The sequence below is a fragment of the Genypterus blacodes genome, unplaced genomic scaffold, assembly GCF_046128005.1.
Source record: "Genypterus blacodes isolate CSIRO-AG114 ecotype Tasmania unplaced genomic scaffold, CSIRO-AGI_Gbla_v1 ptg000048l_1, whole genome shotgun sequence".
Taxonomy (NCBI): domain Eukaryota; kingdom Metazoa; phylum Chordata; class Actinopteri; order Ophidiiformes; family Ophidiidae; genus Genypterus; species Genypterus blacodes.
This window is the reverse complement of record NW_027466861.1, coordinates 3020461-3045000: the sequence shown is the minus strand read 5'-3', so window position 1 is coordinate 3045000 and position 24540 is coordinate 3020461. Positions and strand designations below refer to the sequence as shown.

The window sequence follows — 24540 nt, the reverse complement described above, 5'->3', positions numbered from 1 at the left end:
CACAGCAGACAGGCTCTCTGTTCTCCCTGTCACGCACATTAAAGACACACTAACTACGCACTTCTCCTAAGCAGATAACAAATAGCTCCCGTCTCACGATCCACGGGCGAGAAGCAGGGATCAGCCTGAACTCTGTGCTCAGGGCACATGGAGGCGAGGCCGATACGGCAATAAAAATTATATCCGTCATGTACTTGGCCGTGTGCATGTGTGTGTGTGTTTGTTTTCAGGCAGGCGGATCTAAAAAAACCTGCTGTGCTGCTGAGCCAGTGCTCTTACTGCAGCAGAGGAAAACATCGCAGCACCTGATCTCACCATGGCTCCCGTTACAACAAGGGGACGGACACACACACACACACACACACACACACACACACACACACACACACACACACACACACACACACACACACACACACACACACACACACACACACACACACACACACACACACACACACACACACACACACACACACACACACACACACACACACAAAATCCCGATCCAAGTGATGAGCATGCATGACAGAGGCCCCGGTGTGTGACGGGGTGCACGTGCGACTGAAGGTATGCAGGCTTGCAGGCGTGACCTCTGTCCCGACCTTGTGACAGGATGCAATGTTATCCCTGTGAAGGAACACACACACACACACACACACACACACACACACACAGGGAAGCACATCTCTCTCTCACACACACACACAGCGAGGAAAACGCCGGTTTAAGACATTTCACCTCTAATGGATGAATATCAACGACATTGACTTGTAAGGAAAGAATCAAGAGCTCTAATGACAGCACACACACACACACACACACACACACACACACACACACACACACACACACACACACACACAGTATCCATTTAGTGTTCCAAACTAAAAGCTACGTATGTTATGTTATCTTATGAGAGGTGGAGCGATTCCATTCTATGTTATATAAAGGTGTTATTGTAGATCTCTACATTCTCCATCTCTCTCCTCTTATCTGCTTTTCTGGAGTGTTTGCCTCGACCAGCTTTGTCTCCTGCATGCTACAAGCTGTATGACGCCATCTACAGGACAAAGAAAAGCCTGAACATGAGTGTTTCTCTGCATTTTTTTGTTGTTGTTGGAATGTTCCTGCTCCCTCTCTCTCTCGCTCTCTCTCTCCCTCCAGTCCTGCACTTTTCCTTCGTTATCTCAAGCTGTAACACTTTGGGGCTATTTTGGTCCTATTGTCCGGTTTTCTGTCAGCGAGCAACACGGAGAACAATAGAGAATGGAGAGGGGGAACTACACACACACACACACACACACACACACACACACGCACACACGCACGCACGCATGCACTTCCGTCGGATGGGTGCCCAGAAGTGTGGTCAGACCAGGACAGGCCAGAGCTCTGCATCATCGCTGCACTGACCCCGTTTGAATCAACTCACATAGTTCAACTGAAGTCCAAAGAGCTGGAAGCATGTAGGTCAACTCCATGGCAACACAGAGCCAGGATTGGGCTGTGCGTTTCTCATTCACTGATAATTAAGCATTGGTAACTAACAATAACTTACATTTGATTAGATTTATGACTCTGATACATGTCTTTATAACTATTTTGATGTTCTTACTTGATGGATGAACGATCAATATCTTACCAGATGTTTGATAACTAATTGCTTGATGAACACAAACACACATCTATTTGGCCGTGACCTCAACTTCCTTCTGAAGCATCAGACGATCCCATACTGTCTTACTTTGGGACATCGTTCCACATTCAATCAAAGTGGGACACAGAATGAAGTAATGTGGCTAAAAACCGTCATGCAGCTGTATAACCACGGGTAACAGCAGCTGCTCTGGGCTCACGGACACCGGCTGTCTATGTGTCTTATACTCCAGACCAGCACCACCTGCTATTCTAGTCTGTCAGGCTTTCTTATCTTCAGCAACAGGTGACCGACCACATATCCATCAGTGAAAGTTTGTGGCGACTTGGACAGACAGCTGACAAAGCAAAGACTCTGGGTGGAAATCAGCTGGCACTCAGTTAATCTAGCAACAGGGATGCAGTTCAAATTAGTTGTATGACCTCATTTTGCATGCTTGAAGGTGGAATTGGCCTATTACCAAGTTAACACACAGGAATCCTTGTTGTATCTAACCAAGTTTTATCCTACATCTAAAAATGTAAAGAATCACACAATAATGACAAAGATTTAGGTCCAATATTCCATATTATTGGTGCTAAAACAACTAGATCAACACCTATAACTATCTCCTTACTCATTCTTATTATTTAACAAGCAGAATTGTCACATATTTGCTGGTTTTATCAGCACAAACACGACGGTTGATGTATTTCTCCATTGGCTACTTCAATCACCGACGTTCGGAATGTTGCTCTTGTGGTGGCATTTGACAACATTTGGACATTTTATATACCACAGAATAATCAATATCAAAACTGATTGATGATGTAAAGAATCTGTTGTGCAATAAGTACGCAAGCAAAAAATACTGAACCAGATATTGACCTTTATTCACACGATTTGAAAAGGTTTTAACCCAGAGACTACTTGAATTTCATCACTTATTCTATGTCATAGCAGCACCGGACTTATAAGAAAATGGACCCGTATTAATGTCAAACCGGGACAAACCCAAACCAGCGGCACAAGTTCGGTTCTGGCGGCTCCGAACCCTGTGCAGACCGGTTGTGACAGACCGAGTTCTGTTCTGAAGCACAAGTTAACCAGGCTCGTTAGCTCGCTAGCCTAGCTTGTTGCTAAGCTATCCAGCTGTGGTCAGCAATATATCAGCGCCACCAGAAACACCTACAACAAACAAAAACAGCTCGAAAACACTCCAAAGTAAACTTCCAAAAGTGCTACAAATTAGTGTTAACTTTAAATAAACTAACTTAACCCTTAAGCTTCTATTACTAAGTAGTTTACCAGCTACTGCGCCAGTTATTTCACACTAACTCTTTTTGTTTACTGATAACGCTAGCTACTTAGCTACCGTGTCAAATGTCAGTTAATGGTGCGATTTACGAGGGTCAGCAGTTACATTAGAGTCTAAGATTATTTTAAGATAATTCTAAGATTTATTTTTATTTACTAAAGTGGTGATTGTCATGATTAAATCTGTTATTTAAGTTAACAGCTAATAGTTCACGGTGTTGACTGCACAAACGCCGCAGATACAAACTGATGCCGAAGAGTTTGCGTAAAGGTGACGCTTTATTGATAAATTGTAAAAATATAAATGTTATTCCGTGTTGATCGTCTTACCTGATCTTGGATCCTCAACACAGTCATGTTCTCCGTCCGGCAGCAGCAGCAGCAGCTCGCCCCGGAGTTACCGCGAGTGAACCGGGCTGAGTGAGGAGCACAGACGGGGCAGCTTCCCCCGCTTCCTTCCTTCCTTCCTGCCGGGTACAAAGTCACCAAACACCGGATAGAATCACAGCCCAGGCGGGGTGGAACCTCGCATCTACACGGCGTGTGTCATTACACGCGGAGAAACGCACATGTTTTACTACATACGGAAAATAACATACTAAATGTCTGTGGGTACGGAAGACGTGTCCCCGATCCATGAGTCTATGGGCACGGCACAGTGTTTCTGACACCTCGTTAAGGGTTCGGGTTGTTTTACGTGCGAGATGCCAACACTTAAACGCATCCACAGGTGTCTCAGGTAGAAGTACTGAATACCATGGCAAAAAACGTGAATACAATCAAATTCGTTGTGGTTTTAAACCTGTTCCCTAAATGAATCAAATACATTACATGTTTCTCTTGTTACACATTGGCAGAGATTTATTATCATTTTATTTTCATTGTGTGTTATAGTTAATAATAATAATAATAGTTTTCTCAAGCATTCATAGTTCAGTTAGACCTTGGCTTTCTCTGGGGTGAGGCGGAGTTATTAATAATTCTCTTCTTCAATGCGTCAAAAAATTGTTTATTTTAAAGGTAAAAAATAATAGTGCAGTCACCATATTAGGCCAAGGTCAGTTCTTTAAACAAACATCTGAAAACGGAGGTAAATTATCTATACTTCTTACCACAACGCCTCAACACTCATCAAGTTCATTAATCAGGAGATAACAGGGTGCAAAACATTCAAACTTTTTATTTTAAAATCTCCATATGAAACATGATGTTTGACTTAATAGGTTTCCAAAAAGATGGCTTGAGATTGCGCAACACCCTTGCTATAACAAGTACATTTACCGCCCAGCCAAGTACTGTGGAAGAGGAATGTAGATGAAAGGATAGATGCTCTCGAAAAAACAATTTGTTAAAAATATGATGACATGTACAATAAACGTATCAATCAGGGAGATATCAATCAGAATCACTTTATTTGCCAATAAAGTTTGCACTTAAGAGGAATTTGCTTTGGTTCTGGGTGCAATGTGCAAAAAGACAACAGAAGACAACATATAAAACAAGCAACCTGTAAACATGCCCACAAAGAGCTCAGAGGAGATATGATCTGCCAAAATACGTTTGTGGAAACACCTACAGGATTTCTAACAGGACGTCTTCAGACTAGTTTGGCACTTTCCTTTCTTCCAGAGGGGACCTGAGCGTACCCTTTTTTGCACGTCATGGAGGTTGGGTCGCAGGTATATGAATACTCACAGCAGTGCTTCCCGTCCGAGCAACAATTGGCCTGAAACCAACACAAGCCTATTTTTAGAATGAAACATTGCCAGGCAAATCCCATATCCTGCTACACCTACGACCGAAATGAACATTGTGGCAACATCCCAATTCATACCAGTGGGTAAGGACAGCAGCTCCACTGGTCATTTGCTTCCTTGCAGCAGGTATGCCCTGCACTGCAGAAAAACTTGGCATTGCAGCGAATCTCTGTATCATCAGCACTGGCCTCTTTTATCGCAATCATGGGTCTCTGCAAAAGGGCAAACATGAGCTGACTGTCATCCATCTAGTAATTTGTATTAGTTTGTTTCCTGAGCCTTTGACAACCGTGCATCAAATCTCAATCTGGCTGGAGGAACACGCAGATATTTACTGACTTCCATGTCCTACCTCCTGCAAGCTTCCTTTCTCCTCTGAGGTTTCCATGTAAGTGGCAGGGATCGAAGCTGGGGCTTGTCGTCGGCTGAAGGGATAAGTCAGGCTGTCCCTCACACAGTGCTGGTACGTGTAGTCACAGTCAAGGCCAAATGGACAACAGTGCATGCCATCCAGACAGCACCGGCCCTATACCAGAGAGAGATAGACAACAACAACACAACAATCCATGTGAAGTTCACCTCAACGTAGACAAAGAATGCTGAGCCACTCTGCAGGTTTAGTGAGTTTACAGTGGTCATTGTTTCTGGTACTTTTGTAGAATGAGCCACACTCACTTCAATGCAAAGAACAACAAAATAACCATCCAGACATTCTACAAGTACACTTCTGTGAAAAGTGTTGCTAAAATTGTAAAATTAAATGTTATAAAAGACATGAAGATTTCAATACATCTGCTCGACAGTGTGCAGGTGTAAATCCATCAGTGAATAATAACTGCAGGAGGAAGGTAAACTCACATGGACGAAGGGACAACAGTACCAGCCACCAGCTAGGTGTCTGCAGCAGGTGGTAGTGCCAGGACAGAAGTAAACGCTGTCACACTGGACCGTCAACCTCTTTTCCACCTCATTCTGCTCTGGGACCAGACTGCTGGCCAGGGCCTGAAGGGGAGAGACAGGGAGAACGGGAGTGCTTGGCTCCTCTGCGGCCACCTTCTTCACCATGGGCACGTTCATCCACGGCTGGTCCACTTTGTCACACCTCTGTTGGGCCAGGTTACAGCGAAACCCAGATGGGCAGCAGTGGACCATGTCAGAACAGCACACTGCCTGGTGACACACACACACACACACAAACGGAAACACAGTTGGGTTGATCTCTTGTAGGCGCACATTAGTTGTGTCTTGGTTTTATGTTTTCTGACTCACCTTTGGATATCCACAGCAGGCATATCCGCTCGCGGTCAAGCAGCAGGTGTTTGCATCAGAGCAGACGTGCCCATCAGGGCACGTAATGGAGCAGGAGGCAAACCCCCACCCCAGCAGCCCCAGCAGCACCCATGCCGTGATCCTCAACATCTAAGGAAAAGAGAGGTCACCATGAATTCTACTATTACTCTTGTTGTTCTCTCTAGACTAGATCTGTGCTTGTGTGGAATCGACAACTCAAATGTAAATGTAATGTAACCGATAAAGAAATACACTACACACTTGAAACTATCAGGAAGTGTTACTTTCACTTTCTTCTGGAACTCATATCTTCCATTAGTCTCATAACACCCTGAGTAAGTTTACAATAATAGGTTCATAAATCACTGCATACAGACGATTTGATGAAGATTCTTGTCACTTACCTTGTGGTTGTTTGGCGTCTTACAGTAACCCAGCCAGCTTCCTGTAACAACTCCGACTGTAAGCCAACTCTTTATATGGCAGGTTAAGCCAGCCCACTCAAGACAAACAGGAAGTAAAAATTGTTACAATCACAAGACCTGCTCATAAAGTGGCATTCACAAGGTTCTTGATGGTTAATGATGAATCATTTGTCACAAAACACTTAACATTGATGTATATCTCATGTTAGAATATTTAAAGACTATGCCAAAAACCAAAAACATGCCAGCTATTTATATAAGGCTTATCTAATAAATTTAGTTTTGGGGGTATGATTCAAGTACATTTAATTATCCATTAAATTAAGCAGCTGTTCATCTGTTCTGGAACTGAAACCCACTGGTAAAGCTGTCTGTGAAATAAGAAAAAGGGAATCGATGATTAGGCACTGGCAGTTTGACTCTTATGAAACATCTTTAACTTCCTCATTCCAAATTTATTAAAAACAAGGGTTGAGGTTTGATTTATGATGTGAAGTTATCCAGCTTCAGAGACCTTTAGTTGTTTGAATGCAGGAAGTAAAAGTTGTCATTAAACATTACAGGAGCCTGTGTTTATGGTGTCATGATTGTGTTTAACCAATAAAACAGCAACAATGGTGGGACTGTTGAACTATGATGTCGTGCTGTTTCAGGTCCCTATTCCCTGTGGGGTAGCTTAGCTTAGCTTAGTGTGTGTACACTGAGGTCTGAACTCTTCAGCCACATTGTAACTCCTAATTAGGGATCAACTGCTGCACTCTAAAAGCAAATGTTTTGATTGAGACAAAGCTTCTTGGCAGTATCGAAACCTGCTGTTATGCCGGTTACAATCACACCACTGAGGTAAACAGCTCACACGCAGGGGAAATGTAGAGGATGAAACCTTGGGGACATGCGTGCACATGCAAATACTGACAAACAGACAAGACCAAACATGACACATTAAGGTGCGCACAGAGCTTTGGGTTCCCTAACCCAACACGCCCGACTTTTGCTGCCATCTCGCAGCTAAAATGAACTTGGCTGCATTTCTATACTACTTTAGACCCAATGCTCCAGTAGTACCGAGTATAGAACCGCAAACATATACAATCCCAAATCACTGTCATCAGCAGTGAAAGTGTCTTTGTAAACTACAACTACACAACAAATAGGCAACGCAAATAAAGGCTAAAACAATACTTTATTAATGAAATCAATAGTTTATACATTTAGATTGCAGTGTAACTTAACTCATCTCCTAATGCGACAATTATCCCTTAAAAATGCTGACTGCAGCTCACATTTTGTTTTATTTAAATCACCAAGTCCAACTTCAATATGAGGCTGGCGAGACGGCGAGGTCATCAGGTTTACATGCATGATGGGCACACGAGCAGAATGACCCTGTCTAGTGACCGGAGGTGCACAAGGTGGACTAAGAAGTGGACAGAGCCAGCATAGTGAAGGTCAAAGTGTGTCGGGGAGACTAGTCGCACTCAAAACTCCGAGAGACGAGAAAAACCGATGGCGGAGTTTGTATCCGCCCCCCCCCCCCCCTCCCCTCGGAGCGGATCTCAAACGCTTGCCTACAAAAAGCACGGTCATAAAACGAACAAAAGATATGCACTGTAGTTTCCACCTTAAGCGCGCGGACGTCTCTCCCTCGCATTGCTTGGGGGGGGGGGACCGAGGCCCGTGCACAACTCCTCGCTCAACTGCGGTGACCAAAGCTGGATGGGAGAACGTTTCGTTTTGGTAAAAAGGCAGAAAAAGAACACTACGAGTAAACTGTCGGAGTGAGAGCCACCATTCCTAGTCGAGTTCGGAGCCGGACGGAGATGCGGCCTTCTTTTTCTTCTTCCTTCCGTGTTTCTTGTGCTTCTTTTTCCTCTTCTTCTTGGATTTGTCCTGAGAGGAGAAAAGGTGCAGGTGGTACGTTATGGCTGTTTTCTATGGAAACGCTGCATCATTGAAGTAAGTGTCTAATAACTCACTGTGATTTTCTCTCTTTCTTCACTACTTCTCTTTTTCTTCTTGCCTTCCACCTATTAGGGGTTGAAAGTAGAAATGAGAGTGAAGAGGGGAAGTCTGAGGCACACCCGCTTCTCAACCTGCTATTTCACAAATCAAATTTTGGACAATAATGGATTTCCCAATAACAAAAGCAGCGACAGCAGCCCTGTGGATAAAGATATGTAAACTCCTACAATCGTTCAATAAACACTTACAAAACACACCATTCGCTTTACAGAGTTGGGAAGTTTTCTTCCACCTTCAAGGCCTGTTTGCTTTCTCCTTCAGTGGGAACTTCAGAATTTATTAATAAGCGGATAAGGACCAGCACCGTGATGTGATAACAGACAAACGCGGCGTCGCTCAAAGATCTGAGCATGTGAGCCGGAAGTTCAGTAACTGAGCTTGTGAAATCTCCACAAATTTGCATGTGATCGGTGTCGACTGTACAATAATGTTCAAGTTGTGAAGTGTTATGTTTCAGTCCCAGATTATCCCGTCAGCGTTCCGTTCCCGGCCCATACTTACTCCCTCCTCTCCCTCCGAGTCGCCGGGCGATTCTGAGGACGAGTCCTTGTGGCTGCGCTCGGCCTTCCTTTTCCTCCTGCGACCCTTCTCATCCTGCGGGACACATTAAAGCTCTATGACTTGCGTGGGGAAAAAAGAAGCAAGAGGACACAGAAGCTTCCCATTTCACACATGTGGAAGTCATGCCTTTCTGACAGTAACAGTAACTTACCCTCTCTTTGTCTCCTTCCTCCTTGATTCTTCTCTTTTTCTTCTTGTCAAGACAAACAAGAACACTTTTGGTTAAGAGCAAATTTGATAAACAGTGCCACTTCCTTATCAACTGCACGGAACAACGGCAACTGGCTGTGAACAGGTTAATAAATTATAAACCTTGCCGTCAGCGTCCGACTCTGCGCCCGAATCGTCCGACGCTCTCCTGGCCGACGGCTTCTTTCTTTTCCGCTTCTTCTTCACACTCTTTCTTTCGTCCTGCCAACACAAATGGAAACACAATTTGGACGCTGTGGACGATGTGCGGGACAATCTGGAGGAGATGCGCCAAGATTTCAAACTTTGCTATCCTAAATAATGCTCACCTCATCTTCGGATTCGGAGGAGGAACTGCTGGAGGAATCAGAACTCGATGAAGAGGAGGAACATGAAGAATGCTTGACCAAAACACAGTGAAAGCAGGGCTCATTAGATTTGAGGATTTTATCTTGACAATAACTTAAGCTACTAAAGCATTTTCGTTATCAAAGAAGGTGATAATCAAACAGAATGGAGCTTCCGGGGTCGTGTGTGTGTGTGTGTGTGTGTGTGTGTGTGTGTGTGTGTGTGTGTGTGTGTGTGTGTGTGTGTGTGTGTGTGTGTGTGTGTGTGTGTGTGTGTGTGTGAAGCGTCGCTGTGAGTGGAGAGCTGCTTCCTCACCCTGCTGTACTTCTTCTTCTCCTTCTTCTTTTTCTAAACACAAACACAAAGCTCACATGAGCAGGCGGAACAGCGTGGGACGCGAGACACGGCACGTATCCTACACAGGAGACGCATCATACCTCCTTCTTTTCCTTTTTCTCATCCTTGTCTTTTTCCTTGTCGGTGATCTTTTTTTCCTTATCTGTCGCCTTCTTCTCCTTCTCTTTGTCTTTATCCTTGTCGCCTAACAGCTTCTCTCGGTTCTTTGCCAGTTCTTTCCTCCATTTCTGAGAAAAAAGGCAAAATAAATAAATATCACCAACAATCTACAACATGCAGTTACACATTTGATCCTTCAGTCATGCACATTGAGTAAACAGAAGTTGTGTAATTTCCCAACTGGCCCCATGACCCCTGACAGAGGAGAGGCGGGACAGAGAGGAAACGGCTGAGGGTTAAAAAGTCAATCATTTCACATAAAGTTTACCTCGTGCATTTTGTCCTCGAAGTCAGCGAGAGCTCTGGAGCCCTTCTTCTTCTTTTCCAGTTGCTCTTTTAGCTCTTCCCTGTTGTGTAGACACATGTGCAAAGTGGTAAATACAGCCGTCGCATTTATCGGGAAATTAGTTCTAAATGAAATGATAATAAACAACCTTTGGACATGAAGCTGTACAACTAACTAGAATATAGGATTAGGCTGCAATACGTCCACTTCCAATGGACCTTTTAGTTCCGTTTAGAGATCAATATCACCATCATCTGAATAATATTATCGTGGTTTTGTACTGGATCAATTCAGTGACGCTTCAATCCCGATGTGCCACAGTGAACTATGATCAAACGCTTTCCCACAGTGAGGATGACTGAGCTGACCCAAGACATTACTGTATAGTCTAGCTTGGGAGGAGGTCCAAACCAAAACCACATTGGCCCCTGACCTCAACTTGTACCACAGTTACACCGCCGAGCCCACTGATTGACTCAGAGGTTTAATCCTGGGAGCAACGAGGGACGAGCCACAACAGCGGATGATGCCGAGTCAAGAAACTACGCTGGACAATTCCTGTATTTAACCCAGATCCGTACTCACCATGTCGGTCGAGGTCTGCTTAGGTAATCCTGTATGCTTGGTCCGGCGTTCGTTGCCGGCCCCCTGGCTCGTGCAGCAGCAATGGGGTTAATGTACGCCTGCAACAACAATCAGACGAAGGGTTTAACCATCTCAAGGAGGTTTTAGAGCAACAATCACCACATTTACATATCTATAATTAGACTTTCATTTGCCTGTATCCATGCAGCTGACAAACAGCATTAAATAAAACACACGTATGTACGCAAACCAGTATAAATAAGAAGAAATATGGACTATACACATCTATACACTCCTCCAAAATTAGAATCAATCGGTGAGTGTGAGGGGGAGGGGCACCGATATACAATAGATGGGAGACACTGTCTGCAAGGAAGACCTGGACCAGCCCGAGAGAGACGCACGACGTGGGCATTGTTTTATCTTCTCCCTGCTGAGTGGATGCGTGTTAGACTAATGTAGCGCAACGATCAAAACACAGCTAGCCGCGTAGCTTAGCTGCTTCTGTTGCGCTGCGTCCACCCTGCGCCTGTAGCTTTAACTGCACCAGCTACTCACTTAACGACACTGCTAAAAACAAATTGTGGCGTTAACACCGTCCACATTTAAAAATCTTTATTTTGCATTAACACGATTTCCGAATTATTGTTTAACTTGAGCCTGTAGCGACCCAGAGCAGCGTCGAGGCCTAGCCCCGGAGGCTAACGTTAGCTGCTGTGCTCAACGCTGCTATTTGTGTTTAGTTTGTCCGCCGTACTGACTCGGCGTGCCGATCGCGTCCCTATTTGTCACACAACACACATTACACGACTTACCACTCGATTGTCTCTCTTGCCCATGTCGATTTATACCGCGTAGTGGGTAAAACAATCCCCCTCACAGCAACAACAACAACCATTCGTGTTAGCTTAGTGTGCTAATGTCGTCTGTCTGATTTGCACATGCGCAGTAACGCGCTTGGAGGCGACGCTTCACGGCGCATGCGCAAACGTTTTACTGTTAACATTACTTTTTCAAATATGTTCTTATATACAGAATATAACTGAGTGAGTGAAACACAGCTAAACAAAATGGGAATACAAAGTTAATTACACAAAAAGTATTCATTTATTAAGGATTTGTTCATTTTGTCATCTTTGTTGTGATATAAAATAAAAGCAAACTTTTCAGAAAATACTGACTTCACAAAATGCATTTTTAAGTATGAGGCATCTGATGTGCCGCACTTATTCCAAAGACGAACACCTACATGTGTATGTACATGTACATACACAGGGTTGCTGATTGAGAGATGAATGGGAGTCATAATAAATGAATCCAAAGTAACACTGTCATACAAAGCTGCTTTTTATTCATCTGGTGCAACACAAAATCTAGCCACCATCCCTGCATTCACATGCAAGTATAATATCAGGATTGTGTTGTTTTTTTAGACTCTGTTCATTTTGTATCATTCAAACAAATGTGACACAAGAACTTAAAAGTGTGATGTGGTGTCGTATGGTGGTGTGTGAAGCTATGACGGTTTCAAAACTCAAAACGTCAAAAAGCTCAACATTAAGAACTGAAAGGTGTCTTGACTGGTTAATTCATAAGAATAAAAGCATACAGTGATTGCATCAAGTCTAGTGAGACTACAAATGTTATGGTAAATGTAAACCTCTATATCTAGCACAAACTCTCATGCCTATATATGGTAATTTGAGCTTTTATTGCATTGTATGCACCACTGACAACAGGTATGAGTTGTCATAAAATAGAGAAAATTCACACAGTGCTTAGTCAAGCAGGTACTTATTTGTTGATTTAGAATGTGTCTGCAACCATAGTTAAAAGTTGCTTACATGGCAAAAAACAGTTCATACAGGCAGTTATCAGACAGTAATGACTACAGTAACATATTTGATAAATAGGCAATGACAGTAGACTATGATCAAGGACATGTCGGAAACAGCATGAAAGAAAACCTGAAGGGAGTTGTGATGCGGTCAGTTAGTAACCCAGGATGTGCAAACTGTGCCCGAGGGGGTCGGACATCCATACCAAAAACCTGAGAAAGTCAGAGTGTGTCTGTGTGTGTGCTAGCAGCACTACCTGTTAAGAAAAGGTTAACCAGTGTTAAGTATGTTACTGTTCTGCAAGAAATACTACATACAAAAATACAAATATCTGCTTAACTTGCCTTTTTTTTTTCTTGCTTACAAAAACGGAATTTGAATATATTGGAAAAATGACGGTAAAAAAAAAAAAAACTGTACACAACATCATTGTGCATTTCACTATCAAAACCACAGTAAAATTTGTAGTTACTCAACCCGAAGTAAAGCAAACTTAATGATAAGCACCCACATAACCCAACAATAGACAAAATACTCTCTGCAAACAACATTCCTCTGACCCTCACTACTCTACCTCTATCCATTTGACAATATATGGGCTGACGATGCACTTATCAAAATCCATGTATCTAGCATTACAGCTTGTACTCAGTTAGCACTATATACTGTACAGTACCAATGCCTATTCTTTACATTCCTTACATTGTTAAACATTCCTTACACAGATCTAATCATCTAAATCGCTGGTGTAATTGGTGTAAGAATACTATATGCCTCAGCTTCATATAAACAAAACAAAACAATTCAATTAACAACTCGATGAAAAAACAAGCATATAAGACTTGTCAATAAAATAAAAATTAAATACAGAATATTGACGACACAATTCGGTGCCAAATGTATTCATGATGAAGAGTGCTGGTGGGACTTTGTCCACGACATTTCAAGCCTGTGCATTACTGTATCAGGATAGTAAATAATATCTGTATTTTATAATGATTAAAGCACACAATGGCTGCCTAAAAGCAAGTGAAACACAGACTATTCTATGAGGCTCTAATCTTGGTCATTGTCTCAGCACTGATGTCGGCCCATTATGATTATGAAGAGTGCTCGACCCCAAAGTCTTCAGAGTTGCAGAAACCATTAGAAACCCGCTAATGGCCTGCAGTTACTCAGGACACCCTGAAGATGGCAGTAATATCACTGGAATGATAAGTCATGACATGGCAGTGTGTGGCTGGTGTGTGAAGTTTCATAATGTAGGTAGGCATGTGTGTGTGTGTGTGTGTGTGTACAAGAGTATGTGTCTTTATGTGTGTGTGTGTGTGTGCCAGAGCTGTTTTAAGTCTATTGGAAAAGTCTAAGTCAAGGTTCAAGTCTATCAGTCAAGTCTACATGAAATGCATGTTAAAATGCCTTTAATGTCACTGAATATTTACCATAACTGCTTTGAACAATTCTTTCAAAGCCGTTTTGATAGTGTTGTAAATATCAACTGTAACACATTAACATGCAGCACTCATACTGGCATAATGGTAAACGCAGGTAGACCTAATTTGGGAGATATAAGCCTGGTCCATGTACAATATGCAAGCAAGAAATATGTCAATATGTTAAATAATTTGCAAAAACAAACTTTATCATCAATAAACCTGGGATGTAGATAGCAGCACTATAATGAATTTACTACTGCAGTGAATTCAATAAGATTCTTCATAACATGCTGAATGTAAATGAAGAAATGTTAAGCTTGATTTTTTTCCATTTATTGATTTTCTTAAATTAGCCACACTTTGGATTATACGCCTAATAAATACTGATAGTGTGTGTGGCACGGCTATACGAGGCCCGCCTGGTGCCGCTTGCTTTGATTCTTACACAGTCGGACACACGATTTTCTCTTTTATGTCTCAAGTCAAGTCCGGTTTGAAGCCACGTGTACGTCTCAAGTCCACAGCTCTGGCCAGTGCACACGCTCAAATGTTATGTACATATCTGTCATGGTGCTTGTACTGTATATATACACACACATATACTGTACACTGCATATATCTGCAGTAAGCATAAATGCAGGGGAGATCCATGCTGTCCAGCCAGGCTCCTGTACGGTCCTGCGCCAGGGTGGAGAAGACTCCTGCAGGGGGCTTTACACTCGTCGCAAGGAGACCTCGACAGTCCATCCACCCACGTCTACCAGTCAATCTGAGATGCATGTCTCTTTGCATTGTTTACACAGTCAATAATCAACATTTCAAAACCTAAAAGCAGCAATTACAATCCATCAGTTCATGGAAGGAGGATAGCTTGTGTGCATTTTTTTTGTTGGAGGAGGGCGTTGGTCTCTTCGTTCATCACACTGCTGTTACCTCTCACGCCAGAGACGCACCGGGCCGACCTCGCATTATGACGAGGCTTGACAGAAGCGACGGCCATTTGACGGCTGTCTTACCACGTACATTCTGTGCGTGTGAGGAAATACCTGGGCAGTAATCTATATTTCTTACTCAAAAAAGAAACTCAAAGATCCTGCGTGGTGGAGTAAAATAAGGAGAAACGTGAAATGGGTGAAATTACGAATTCAAAATGCTGAACAACCCATCGTGAAACTGTCTCTCTCTCTCACCGACTGCCTTTGTCGTATCTAACATAACCAGCTCAGTGGCAGCTGATTAACTTCCGACTCGACCCAGCGGAGCTGGAAAAACTGCCAACAATAGAGGGGAAAGACGGCTTCAGAGGGCCAGACGGGTCAGCGTGGTGTGTCAGGGGCGCTGGTCCTTTCTGAGACCTTCGTAACGAAGGGCGAAGGGGGACCATCAGGCAGTCCTCTCCTCCATAGTGGGTTTGTTGGTGGGGATGGGCTGGGCTGCGTACACACTTCTACTGAGGCTGTCCACGCTTTGAAAGTAGGCGTGGCTTAGTGCAGCAAAGGCAGATATCCTCCTGGATGGGTTGAAGGTGAGGAATTGCTGCACGGAGAGGACAAAGAGTGAATTTAGAGGAGAGACGAAATGGAACACAAGCCGTGGGGCACTTGAAGGATAGATTCATATACAGTACAGGTAGAAGGGGAAAGACGGATACATTTAGGAGCAATCTAATGTGACTCACCAATAGCAGGGACTTCCCTTGCTCGTCCAGGTCTGGAACCAAGTCCTCTATGGGCTTAGGGGGCCGGGGGGTGAAGGCACTCTGTGGTAGGGCCACCTCCTGGGGCCAGTCCTCTACAGAGGGTACCCCAACAACACTGGAAGGTGATAACGGTCGTCAGTGCACTATAGTGGTCATCATCATCATTTCAAATCATAATGACAAACAGTCATAATGACAACATTTTAACCATTTGTCAGTTTTTCTGTGCACCAGTTGGAGAGCAATAGAAGGATACAAAATGACACTAATGAAGTCAACCACAGCAGGGCAGTATAACTAACTGAGGACCAGAAGTGCAGCAGGAAATACAGCACATCATACTCACTCAAATATCTTTCCCAGCTGATCTACATCAGAGTTTCCTCGAAACAGGGGTCTGGGGAGAAAACATAAAAAGTAATTCAATGCAAATGGTACTTAAACAGTTACCACAGTCAGAATCTCAATGTATCACTCAGCCAAACACAAAGGCTGGAAGATAATGGGTCATAAAAAGGTTTGAAATGCGGCGTGCTTATAACACATAAACATAAAAACAGTCCAGAGTCTAAAGGTGGTACATTATAGACAAATATCCCTACAACATAAACATGGAGGCAGAAACAAATGTGTGATTCTGAAGTCGGCTTTTAAGTTGTCGACAGGCCTGTGGAGCAGCGGCCTTAGTGCCACTGGAGAGGTGATGGAGGGAGGAGAGCAGCAGCAGCAGCAAGCCGGCTGGTGGTTCCTGTGGCTTTGGGCTGTCTTTGGATGCCCGTGGGCGGCCGTGCCTCCCCGCCCACTGGCAACCACGCAAATTCCAGTAGTCATCACCGGCCTGAGCCTTGCACGGCCGCCGCACGGAACAGAAAAAGCCTATTTATCCCTGCTGCTGCGCGTCTGCTTTTACTCTTTCTGCGTGTGCGCATGTGTGTGTGTGTGGATAATGAAAGGGAGAGGTGTGTGAGAAAAGCTGAATTATCGAAATGAAAGAGAGAGAGAGAGAGGTATAGGAACTAAGCCGTCGTGCTGAAGTTCCTCTAAAAGGAAATGTGTTGTGAAGGACGTGTGGTCAAGACTCTTTATGCAATATTGGTTACATGACTTTTGACCTAAAACAAGATCAGTTACTTTGTAAAAACACACAAAACTTCCAGCCAAATGTACCAATATGATGATTTACAGCACAAGTAGCGAGCTGCAAAGCCTTCTTCTTGAGTTCCACTCATTCAAAACAATCAATCACCAGCAGATGTCAATGTAACACCGGATACTGTGAGGTGTGCTTCTGCGCACGTGTTTGTGAGTTCCGTGTCCGTGCGTGATAGACGTACAGTTCAAGTGCCCCCCCTCCCTCTCACACACACTTAAACTCAAGTCAACACAGTCTGGCCCGTCACCATGTGCTCCCTGGATTTTCCCACTTGCTGGAAGTTTTGCATAGCTGAACACCCACACTTTCCTACACACTCAGACAGAGAGATTAGTCACACGGGGGTATGTTGCACATTGTACAGTGACAGCAAATACTTGTGTCACATGCTGCGATTGTGAAGACTTCAGATTGGAGACAGAGTTTACTCCAGGTGATCATATGGAGCAGGGCTGAATGGACGGCTCCTGCTGTTTGACGCTGGCACCGTCTTCTCCGTCTGGGACCACATGTGCAGGTCTTTCGGGGTGAAGCTCTGAGGTTTTAAGCCATCAGACCAAACCAGTTCCGAGTGTTGCAAGGGAAGGAAAAAAAATTCACCTACAGCAAAAGTCATCGTGCCAAAACAAGTAGGGCTGATAATTCCAAGAGGTCCATTTTTAACCTGCAGTGGTTTGTCGGTTTTTTGGAGAGGAGAATTGAATTCACAGCGGCCGGCCACTGGCATGTACACACAGTCGACAGTTGAGCGCAAAACCAGAGCGCACACACTAACACACACACACGCACATGCACACACACACACAACCCTGTACACAGGCCTGCAAGCACACACGTGTACAGGGTTTGTTTCCCACCCATGGATGTGTATTTACACACACACACACACACACACGCACATACTGGTGGCAGTGAGAGGAGGACTGAGACTGGGTTGGGACAGGCAGCTGACTCACGCTTCCTTAGTGCCAACACTGCTCTGTCCCACATTCCACTGAGACAACCTCTGGAATGTGTGTGTGTGTGTGTGTGTGTGTGTGTGTGTGTGTGTGTGTGTGTGTGTGTGTGTGTGTGTGTGTGTGTGTGTGTGTGTGTGTGTGTGTGTGTGTGTGTGTGTGTGTGTGCGCGCGTGCGTGCGTGCATCGTGTCCCTGTGGGTTCGAGCCTGTGTCACTGTGAGCTGTGCGAACAAGTCCGTGCTGCGTTCGATTGTGTGGATTGGTGAACTTGCGAGTGTGCACACGTGCATGCAAGGTTGTGTCTCTGAGGCTTTATCAAGCCCAGTACCAAAGTGTGAGAAAGTCAACACGGATGTGGGAGCTCTCCTGCAGCATGAACGCAACACATTCAAGCCTTTTCGATAGGAGGAATGTCAACAAGCCAGCGCTCTCTCCCTCCCTCCCTCTCTCTCTCTCTCCCCCATTCACTCAAACTGTGACTCACCTCGCCACCATCCCAGCCATGCAGATGCAGACTTGCATGATATTTGCTCAAATTCCTTTGACAAAGACTTCACATCTATTCTTGCTACAGTAGACAATCATTGTGAAAGGAAAGGAGGAGGATTTTCATAATGGCATGTTTTAAAAAGAAAGTTCAGAGAGAGAGAGAGAGAAAGAAAGAGAGAGGGAGAGGTGCTCTGGGGAAAGTAAACCTTTGAAGTATTTATGAGTCATGAGATAAATGGTTCTGTGGTTGGACTTGGAATTTTTGGACCTGCACAGTGAGGTGACACAGGGTGAATAGAGGTCGCACAGCACGGCGGGGATCAGACACAATGACTTACAGTGTGCACAACAATTTCTAAAGCCAATGGTACAGAAGCATGTCAGAATCAGAATGTGTCAGCTTGTGCACATTGCTTCACGTCATGCTGTGGAGGTTCTGGTGGGCACAGTGCACCAGTAATCACAGACGGGGTGCATCAATTACAAGATTGTTTCCCTCCCAGACTGTACCTGCCATCTCAAAATTCTGTTGGGCCATCGTGCCGTTAATCAAAGCGACGCATGTACAACAACATGTCTAGTTTTGCATGTGCATACTGTATCACAACGGAGGAGTGTTTATGTTGCGTCCTTCCTCCTCCGCAAAGAGACGCATGACAGGATTCGGGGGTGCAGGGATCTGCTGTGAATGACCGCGGACAGAATCAGATGTGGCGCTGGGCGTGGTGGGACAAAGCAGGACATTCAGAGTCTTACAGCTGGCCAGATTTCAAACAAGTTTCAAATGAATGGTGTTGGAGTCCGGGCCGGAATGCTTCTTACACGTGCGCAAGTCAGGAGAGCGTCGGTGATGCGACCATGCTGCCAGCTGGCTGCGATCGGGGGAGAGGCGGGGGAATTTTGATGCAGACCATCACATCAAAAGGAGACGAGCTTCTGTCTTGTAAGCTGGTGTAAGCTGATTGGTAAACCCGGTTGTTATCATAAAAGGGCATTCGTGTTAGGTAGCAGCTATATCAACGCACAATTAAACCACAAGCAGGGCCGGTCTGACTCAACGTGCCCAAGCTGTCACAGGCAGATTATGATCTTTAATGCTGTTAAGCCAAACTGCAAACCAATAGACGGTTTCCTCTGCTCTGTTCCTGTCCTGTGTCTTTCCCTCAATGACTCTCTCTTTTTGCTTTCTCTCGGCGCTTCTCCCAGGTGCCCTTTAATCTCCAACAGGTGGCCTTTTAAAAAGCCATCTTAATCACCTGCACAGAGGGCTAGAGAGAGAGAGTGTGTGTGTGTGTGTGTGTGTGTGTGTGGATTCTGTTTGTGGCCATCAAAGGGCTCTGCTCTGCCTTCCGCCTTCGGGCAACATTGGACAGATGCCAGCTCTCTCTCTCTCTCATACACACACAGACACACACTCAAGCTTTTTGTGGCATTATTGTATCAGAGTGAGAACCTCCACCTAGAGGACGCACACACACACACACCTCTCACATCAGGATGCAAGCAGACACGGTGGGACTGCTCACTTGCATTGGCGCGAGTCCTTCAGACGTTCACATTCCAACAGTGACCTTGTTGCAGGAGGTGTGTGTAGCATAAACACCTTCAATCTCAACCTCGCCAATCAAGTATTAAACCACATGGGTGCAGCTCAGAGTGTGAACAGTCACCGTGAAGCCAACCTCCCGTCCAAATGACAGAGTCGACCCAGGCAACACATGGAACAGTAATGAATCCAGCTTTAAAGGAAGGAGACCCAAAACAAACCCCCTTATGCTCCACCATCTCCTGTTACGCTGCCTTAATATGAGTGAAAACATTTAAAGTGCACATCTGTCTCTGCTACCACGATGACCTGTCACAACGATGACCTGTCACATGACACGTCAGTTCTATATCCTGTGCTAATACGGGAGTAACTAGAAAACTACATTGTTTATTTTCAGATAAAAACTATGGAAACGGCTGATGTTAGCTAGCTAGCCTAACTACTGGCTAGTATTGGTGTTAGCTACCAAGCTAAGAATGACAGAAGTGGTGTTTGTGGACGTAAACGCTTCTCCCACGCACTTCACGTCACTGAACGAGTTGCTCCATTTGCTCACTCACGTTACGAACCGAAGACACAACAGAGTTGAATTAAACAGGTTTATATAGGAGTATAATGTTTAATATGATATCTGCCACTGCGACTGCCTTCTTAAACACAAAGATCAGAGTTTCCTAGGCATGAAATGGGTCTTTGTCTGCATATAAATGATTATACCAAAGCTGCAACATGTGTTCTACTCCTTCATTTCCTCCTTAAAATGTCATAAAATCATAGCAGATCTTTAAAGATGCTTTGAAAAGCAACAGCTTGTAATCATTTCTGTCTCGTTTGTTTCCATTGCTGGATTTTGTTTACCTCAATGTCGGAAACAAAACCCTCACTGCTGCGTGTGGGTTGTTTCTGGTCTAAGACGGTGTAAACAGAGGCATCAGATACGCTTAAATATCTAAAAATCCAAATGAGTAAATGTGACATTAAAGTAGTAGAAGTGCTCGAACCAAAGAAGCTTCAATTTTAACTTAGTTTCTGAACATTTCATCTCATTCTTGTAAAGTCTGAATGGGTTGTGGAGTCAAATTAGGAAGCCACACACACGTAACACTCGTTACGCTAGCAGACCACGTCTTCATCCTGTCTCAGCCACTGAGCCCATACCTGCCCACTGAGTGGCACATGCGGTGTGATGGGGCATGAAGACAGTTGGGGAAGGAAGCAGAAGCTACAGCCAGGACTGCTCCTACTGGCACATGGCCCCACACAAAGCCTGCTTATCTGCTTGGGGGGTGGGGGGGGCACCACCGCACGCTTCACGCTGACCAGACCACAGTTCTCTGTTGGTTATGACAAATTATTAATATTTATGCGACACACAAGCATAAAAGTTAGACTGTATGGTGTTTACATATAGAAATCAGTTGGCAGTTGAAAATAACCCGTTATTAGCTTTGCTGGTGTGTGCGTGTGTATGTTTGTGTGTGTGTGGGCGCGTGTGTGAGTGAAGTTCGTTAGACCACAAACTGACAAATACCTACACCAAGAAGCAGAATCCTGACTTGTATGCCGCAACCACAGAAGGCAGTGTGCCATTACTGTACTGGTTTGATAAGGCAACTGAAATTTGACTCAAGGCTTCCAGCAGCATCTGACAGGTGCCAATAGAGGAACGGACGACAAGCTGTCAGTCACCCACATAACTGGTGCTGTGCGACTGGAACAAGCGGTTGATTTCTTGGTGCCGTAATGACAAAGCCTCTAAAAGCTACATAGCTACCACAAAGTTATACGTTTAGTTAGCTACAAACCAATCCTAGAAGACACCATTACGGATCCATTGCGATCCCTTCAAAGACCAACGGACCAGGAAAGAACACCAAATATTTCTAGAATGCAACGACACATTTTTAAAAATGATGTCAGTGACCTATTTTGGACGACATTTTTTTGTGGCCTTAAACTCAACACCCGACTCAAACTTAAGATTCCGATGTCACTTGGACGACATTCAGAAGACAGACAGGACAAACCAGATCCCTGCTGTGATGTGGCGCGTACATGCCTCTTCACATCCTGTAGACAGTCAAAGTCCTAATGGATGGTGTTCACGTGGCTACACACCAGTCACAAGAACACCAGCATGTGAATTCGCGCACATCCCTACAGGCCAGTGATTACAATCTTTGCTAAGGCTGGTCGAACATTTGTGGGTAAACTGGACAACTACAACTAACTCAAACGTTTACCGGGATGTACCATGAGAATTGAAAGAGTTCCAGATGATTCATGCATCGATCCTCCCCGCATTATGTCGCCGCTGGTGTCAGTTTACTCCATTCTCGACTTCAGACCAACTCATCTTCACATAGGACGAAGATGACTGTAATCCCCTGGTGAGCGGCTCACGCCTCTCCCTTTGCTGATTCACGCCCCGGGGGTGTGTGACCGTTTGTTTTCACGCGGCAGCAGAAGTCAGCCGCTGAGGTGCTGGCAGTGGTGGCTCATGTGGTTTTGCTTGTGAAAGCAGCACGGTGGGAGAATATAACGGGAGTGAGGGAGGGGGCATGTGACTGGACAATTGTGGTAAGAGCCAGCCAAAGAGGAGTTGCTGCTGCACGTATCTGTGTACCACCTTCAGAGATGTTTCAGAGCAAGTTTGAGGCTAAATTAGGAGAAGACTTAAGTTGGACGAATCAGCAAATGTAGGATATTTTACTCTTAAGGCTTTTGGATATTTTGAACTTTTAAATAACATTTTTCTCTTTGACTGTGGTCCACTGTTGTATCTGATTCGTCAGGTTTTGTGGGTGTACTTTACTGTTGATTTATGTTTTTTACAAGTTGTATTGTGCTCATGTATTGTCTTGTCTATCTATTTAGAATCAGAAATATGCAGTTCCTTGCTAATATTCACAATTTATTGCAGCTACTATGGTGGTTATGGAGCTTGGAACATTAAACTTCTGTCTATTTGAGCCTCCTTGATTAATTAGATTGTTTTAGGTGGTTTCATTGTTAACATTGTTCTCTGCTCTGCTTCCCGTTATGAGTCATTCAGAGTTCCGACTGCTGAAAGGTGGCGTCTTCATACACGTTTTCATTTTGAGTGGATGACTCAAAGTCTCTCTTGGTCTCATCTACATGGTGATGGAAGGGCTGGTACCTTTGTAATGCCTCAACCGTCTTGTAGCCTCACACGCACTCACACTGTTTCGCTTTCTGCAAAAATAACCTTTCACATGTATTTAACCCACTTTAACTAGGAGGGAGCAGTGGCACAAGGTTGTTTCCCCGTTTGGACCATGTTGTTTCTTTCCTACCCGAGGTCTGACAACAACGTCAACAGCTATCACCGGTTTTCTTCACTTCTGGGAGGGTTCTTCCACGTTCTTCCACATTGGCTACTCAGTTCTCGGCTGCCTACCCATTTGGACGTGCCTATGATCAATCAGCGATGTTTGGCCTTACAAGCTCCACCCTGGAGTTCCGAAGCGTACTGAACCTACACTGACCCTGGAGCGGCAGCTGAGATCTACATTTCTGGTTCCTTGGTGCAAAATGAAGCAAATGTTCTGATCTTAAAGATCTCTGAAAGAGTTCTTGAAACTGGTTTGTGTGACGGTACAGTCACATCGAAGAACCTGTATGTGTGTATCTGACAGTATTTACACACACAGGGGTCAAATGCATAACCGCGTGTCGGTGGACAGACAGGACCCTTCACCGGACTCTCACCTCCTCCTGAACATCTCGGCGAAGATGCAGCCGACGCTCCAGAGGTCCACCGGCGTGGCGTAGCTGGACTGGAGCAGCACCTCTGGGGCTCTGTACCACAGCGTCACCACCTGGAAGGCATGAAACATTCAATTCAATCAAACAGCGAAGGAACCTTTACATGCTAACTCCGATCTCACACAACCACATTGGGTTAATCCTTCTCTGCCCCCATCCTGTGCTTATGTAAGACATGAAATCATATCTGGCAGGGCAAGTCTCCCCTGCTCCCGGTTTTGGTATACCCACATCACACAGTGTTTCCATGGCAATCAACCAGAGCGCCATGTGTGTGTATGTGCACCCGATACAATGACTACCTGTCTGCCCTGCATTAGGTCTGGCAGGCGTTAACCTCTGAAGTGATAATAGCCTCGAGTTCATTGCTATTAACCACCTGAGGTACCACACCAGCCATTTTGTGCCACTTCACCCCGAGCACAATTTCCAAATTTGTCCCTGTGACTCTATTGGGAGCATAAGTGTGTGTGTGTGTGTGTGTGTGTGTGTGTGTGGTGTCAGCCTGCAGGAAAGCAGCGGCATTGTTAACAGCTACAGTAGGGAAAGCCTCCAGACAAAACTCAGTGACCCCTAGTAAGAGAGTGGAATGGTTCCAGGTGCTTTCCTAAACTCCAGATTTTTCCAACAGCTCTTGGCCGCCGTCCTCCTCTCAGGCACTGCGAGGCTGCTTATCTGCATCTGAGAGGGAGAG

The 24540-nt window shown here is 44.7% G+C and overlaps 4 protein-coding genes and 1 long non-coding RNA gene across 9 annotated transcripts in view; 1 reads left to right on the top strand and 4 right to left on the bottom strand.

Annotated features, from left to right (window-relative positions):
* Positions 1-3508, bottom strand: part of ankrd28a (ankyrin repeat domain 28a) — a 16485-nt gene extending 12977 nt beyond the window's left edge. Inside the window, exon 1 of the mRNA XM_076149787.1 lies at positions 3287-3508. Coding sequence (XP_076005902.1) covers positions 3287-3313 — 27 coding nt within the window. The 5' untranslated portion in view covers positions 3314-3508. The remainder of the gene's footprint in view (positions 1-3286) is intronic.
* Positions 3509-3709: 201 nt separating this feature from the next.
* Positions 3710-4283, top strand: LOC143000468 (uncharacterized). The gene is made up of 2 exons (XR_012963624.1): positions 3710-3843; positions 3991-4283. It is a non-coding gene; the product is annotated as an uncharacterized LOC143000468 (long non-coding RNA).
* Positions 4121-6513, bottom strand: LOC143000467 (progranulin-like). Its single transcript, XM_076149792.1, has 6 exons — positions 6408-6513; positions 5983-6132; positions 5572-5883; positions 5066-5239; positions 4791-4925; positions 4121-4682 (listed from the first exon to the last, which is right to left on the bottom strand). The coding sequence occupies exons 2-6, from the start codon at positions 6130-6132 to the stop codon at positions 4554-4556; spliced, it is 900 nt and encodes a 299-aa protein (XP_076005907.1). The 5' UTR covers positions 6408-6513; the 3' UTR covers positions 4121-4553.
* Positions 6514-7592: 1079 nt separating this feature from the next.
* Positions 7593-11869, bottom strand: fam133b (family with sequence similarity 133 member B). 2 transcript variants are annotated; one of them, XM_076150031.1, is made up of 11 exons: positions 11751-11869; positions 10936-11033; positions 10333-10411; positions 9986-10132; positions 9864-9896; positions 9530-9601; positions 9324-9422; positions 9163-9204; positions 8952-9044; positions 8405-8455; positions 7593-8318 (listed from the first exon to the last, which is right to left on the bottom strand). In XM_076150031.1, exons 1-11 carry the CDS (start codon positions 11772-11774, stop codon positions 8223-8225), a joined length of 834 nt encoding a protein of 277 aa, XP_076006146.1. In that variant the 5' UTR covers positions 11775-11869; the 3' UTR covers positions 7593-8222. The 2 variants fall into 2 exon arrangements, with proteins under 2 accessions (XP_076006146.1, XP_076006147.1); XM_076150032.1 differs by having other exon boundaries at positions 9163-9201.
* Positions 11870-12258: 389 nt separating this feature from the next.
* Positions 12259-24540, bottom strand: part of cdk6 (cyclin dependent kinase 6) — a 37315-nt gene continuing 25033 nt past the window's right edge. For 3 of the 4 annotated variants that reach the window (XM_076149807.1, XM_076149808.1, XM_076149810.1), the window contains 4 exons: positions 23790-23899; positions 16255-16305; positions 15888-16023; positions 12259-15745 (listed from right to left, as the gene is read on the bottom strand). In XM_076149807.1, the coding sequence (XP_076005922.1) occupies positions 15593-15745; positions 15888-16023; positions 16255-16305; positions 23790-23899 (450 nt within the window). In that variant the 3' untranslated portion in view covers positions 12259-15592. Of the gene's footprint in view, positions 15746-15887; positions 16024-16254; positions 16306-23789; positions 23900-23925; positions 24528-24540 lie in introns of those variants that run through there. The other variant, XM_076149809.1, reaches the window with a different exon arrangement.

Coding starts and splice junctions, on each gene's coding strand:
- LOC143000467 (XM_076149792.1), bottom strand. CDS start 6,132: ATGTTGAGGATCACGGCATGGGTGCTGCTGGGGCTGCTGGGGTGGGGG. Junction 4,926..5,065: donor AGAAAGGAAGCTTGCAGGAG/GTAGGACATGGA, acceptor GCCCTTTTGCAG/AGACCCATGATTGCGATAAA. Junction 4,683..4,790: donor GCTGCTGTCCTTACCCACTG/GTATGAATTGGG, acceptor TGTTGGTTTCAG/GCCAATTGTTGCTCGGACGG.
- fam133b (XM_076150031.1), bottom strand. CDS start 11,774: ATGGGCAAGAGAGACAATCGAGTG. Junction 10,412..10,935: donor AGCAGACCTCGACCGACATG/GTGAGTACGGAT, acceptor TCTACACAACAG/GGAAGAGCTAAAAGAGCAAC. Junction 9,045..9,162: donor AGGAAGGAGACAAAGAGAGG/GTAAGTTACTGT, acceptor TGTGTCCCGCAG/GATGAGAAGGGTCGCAGGAG.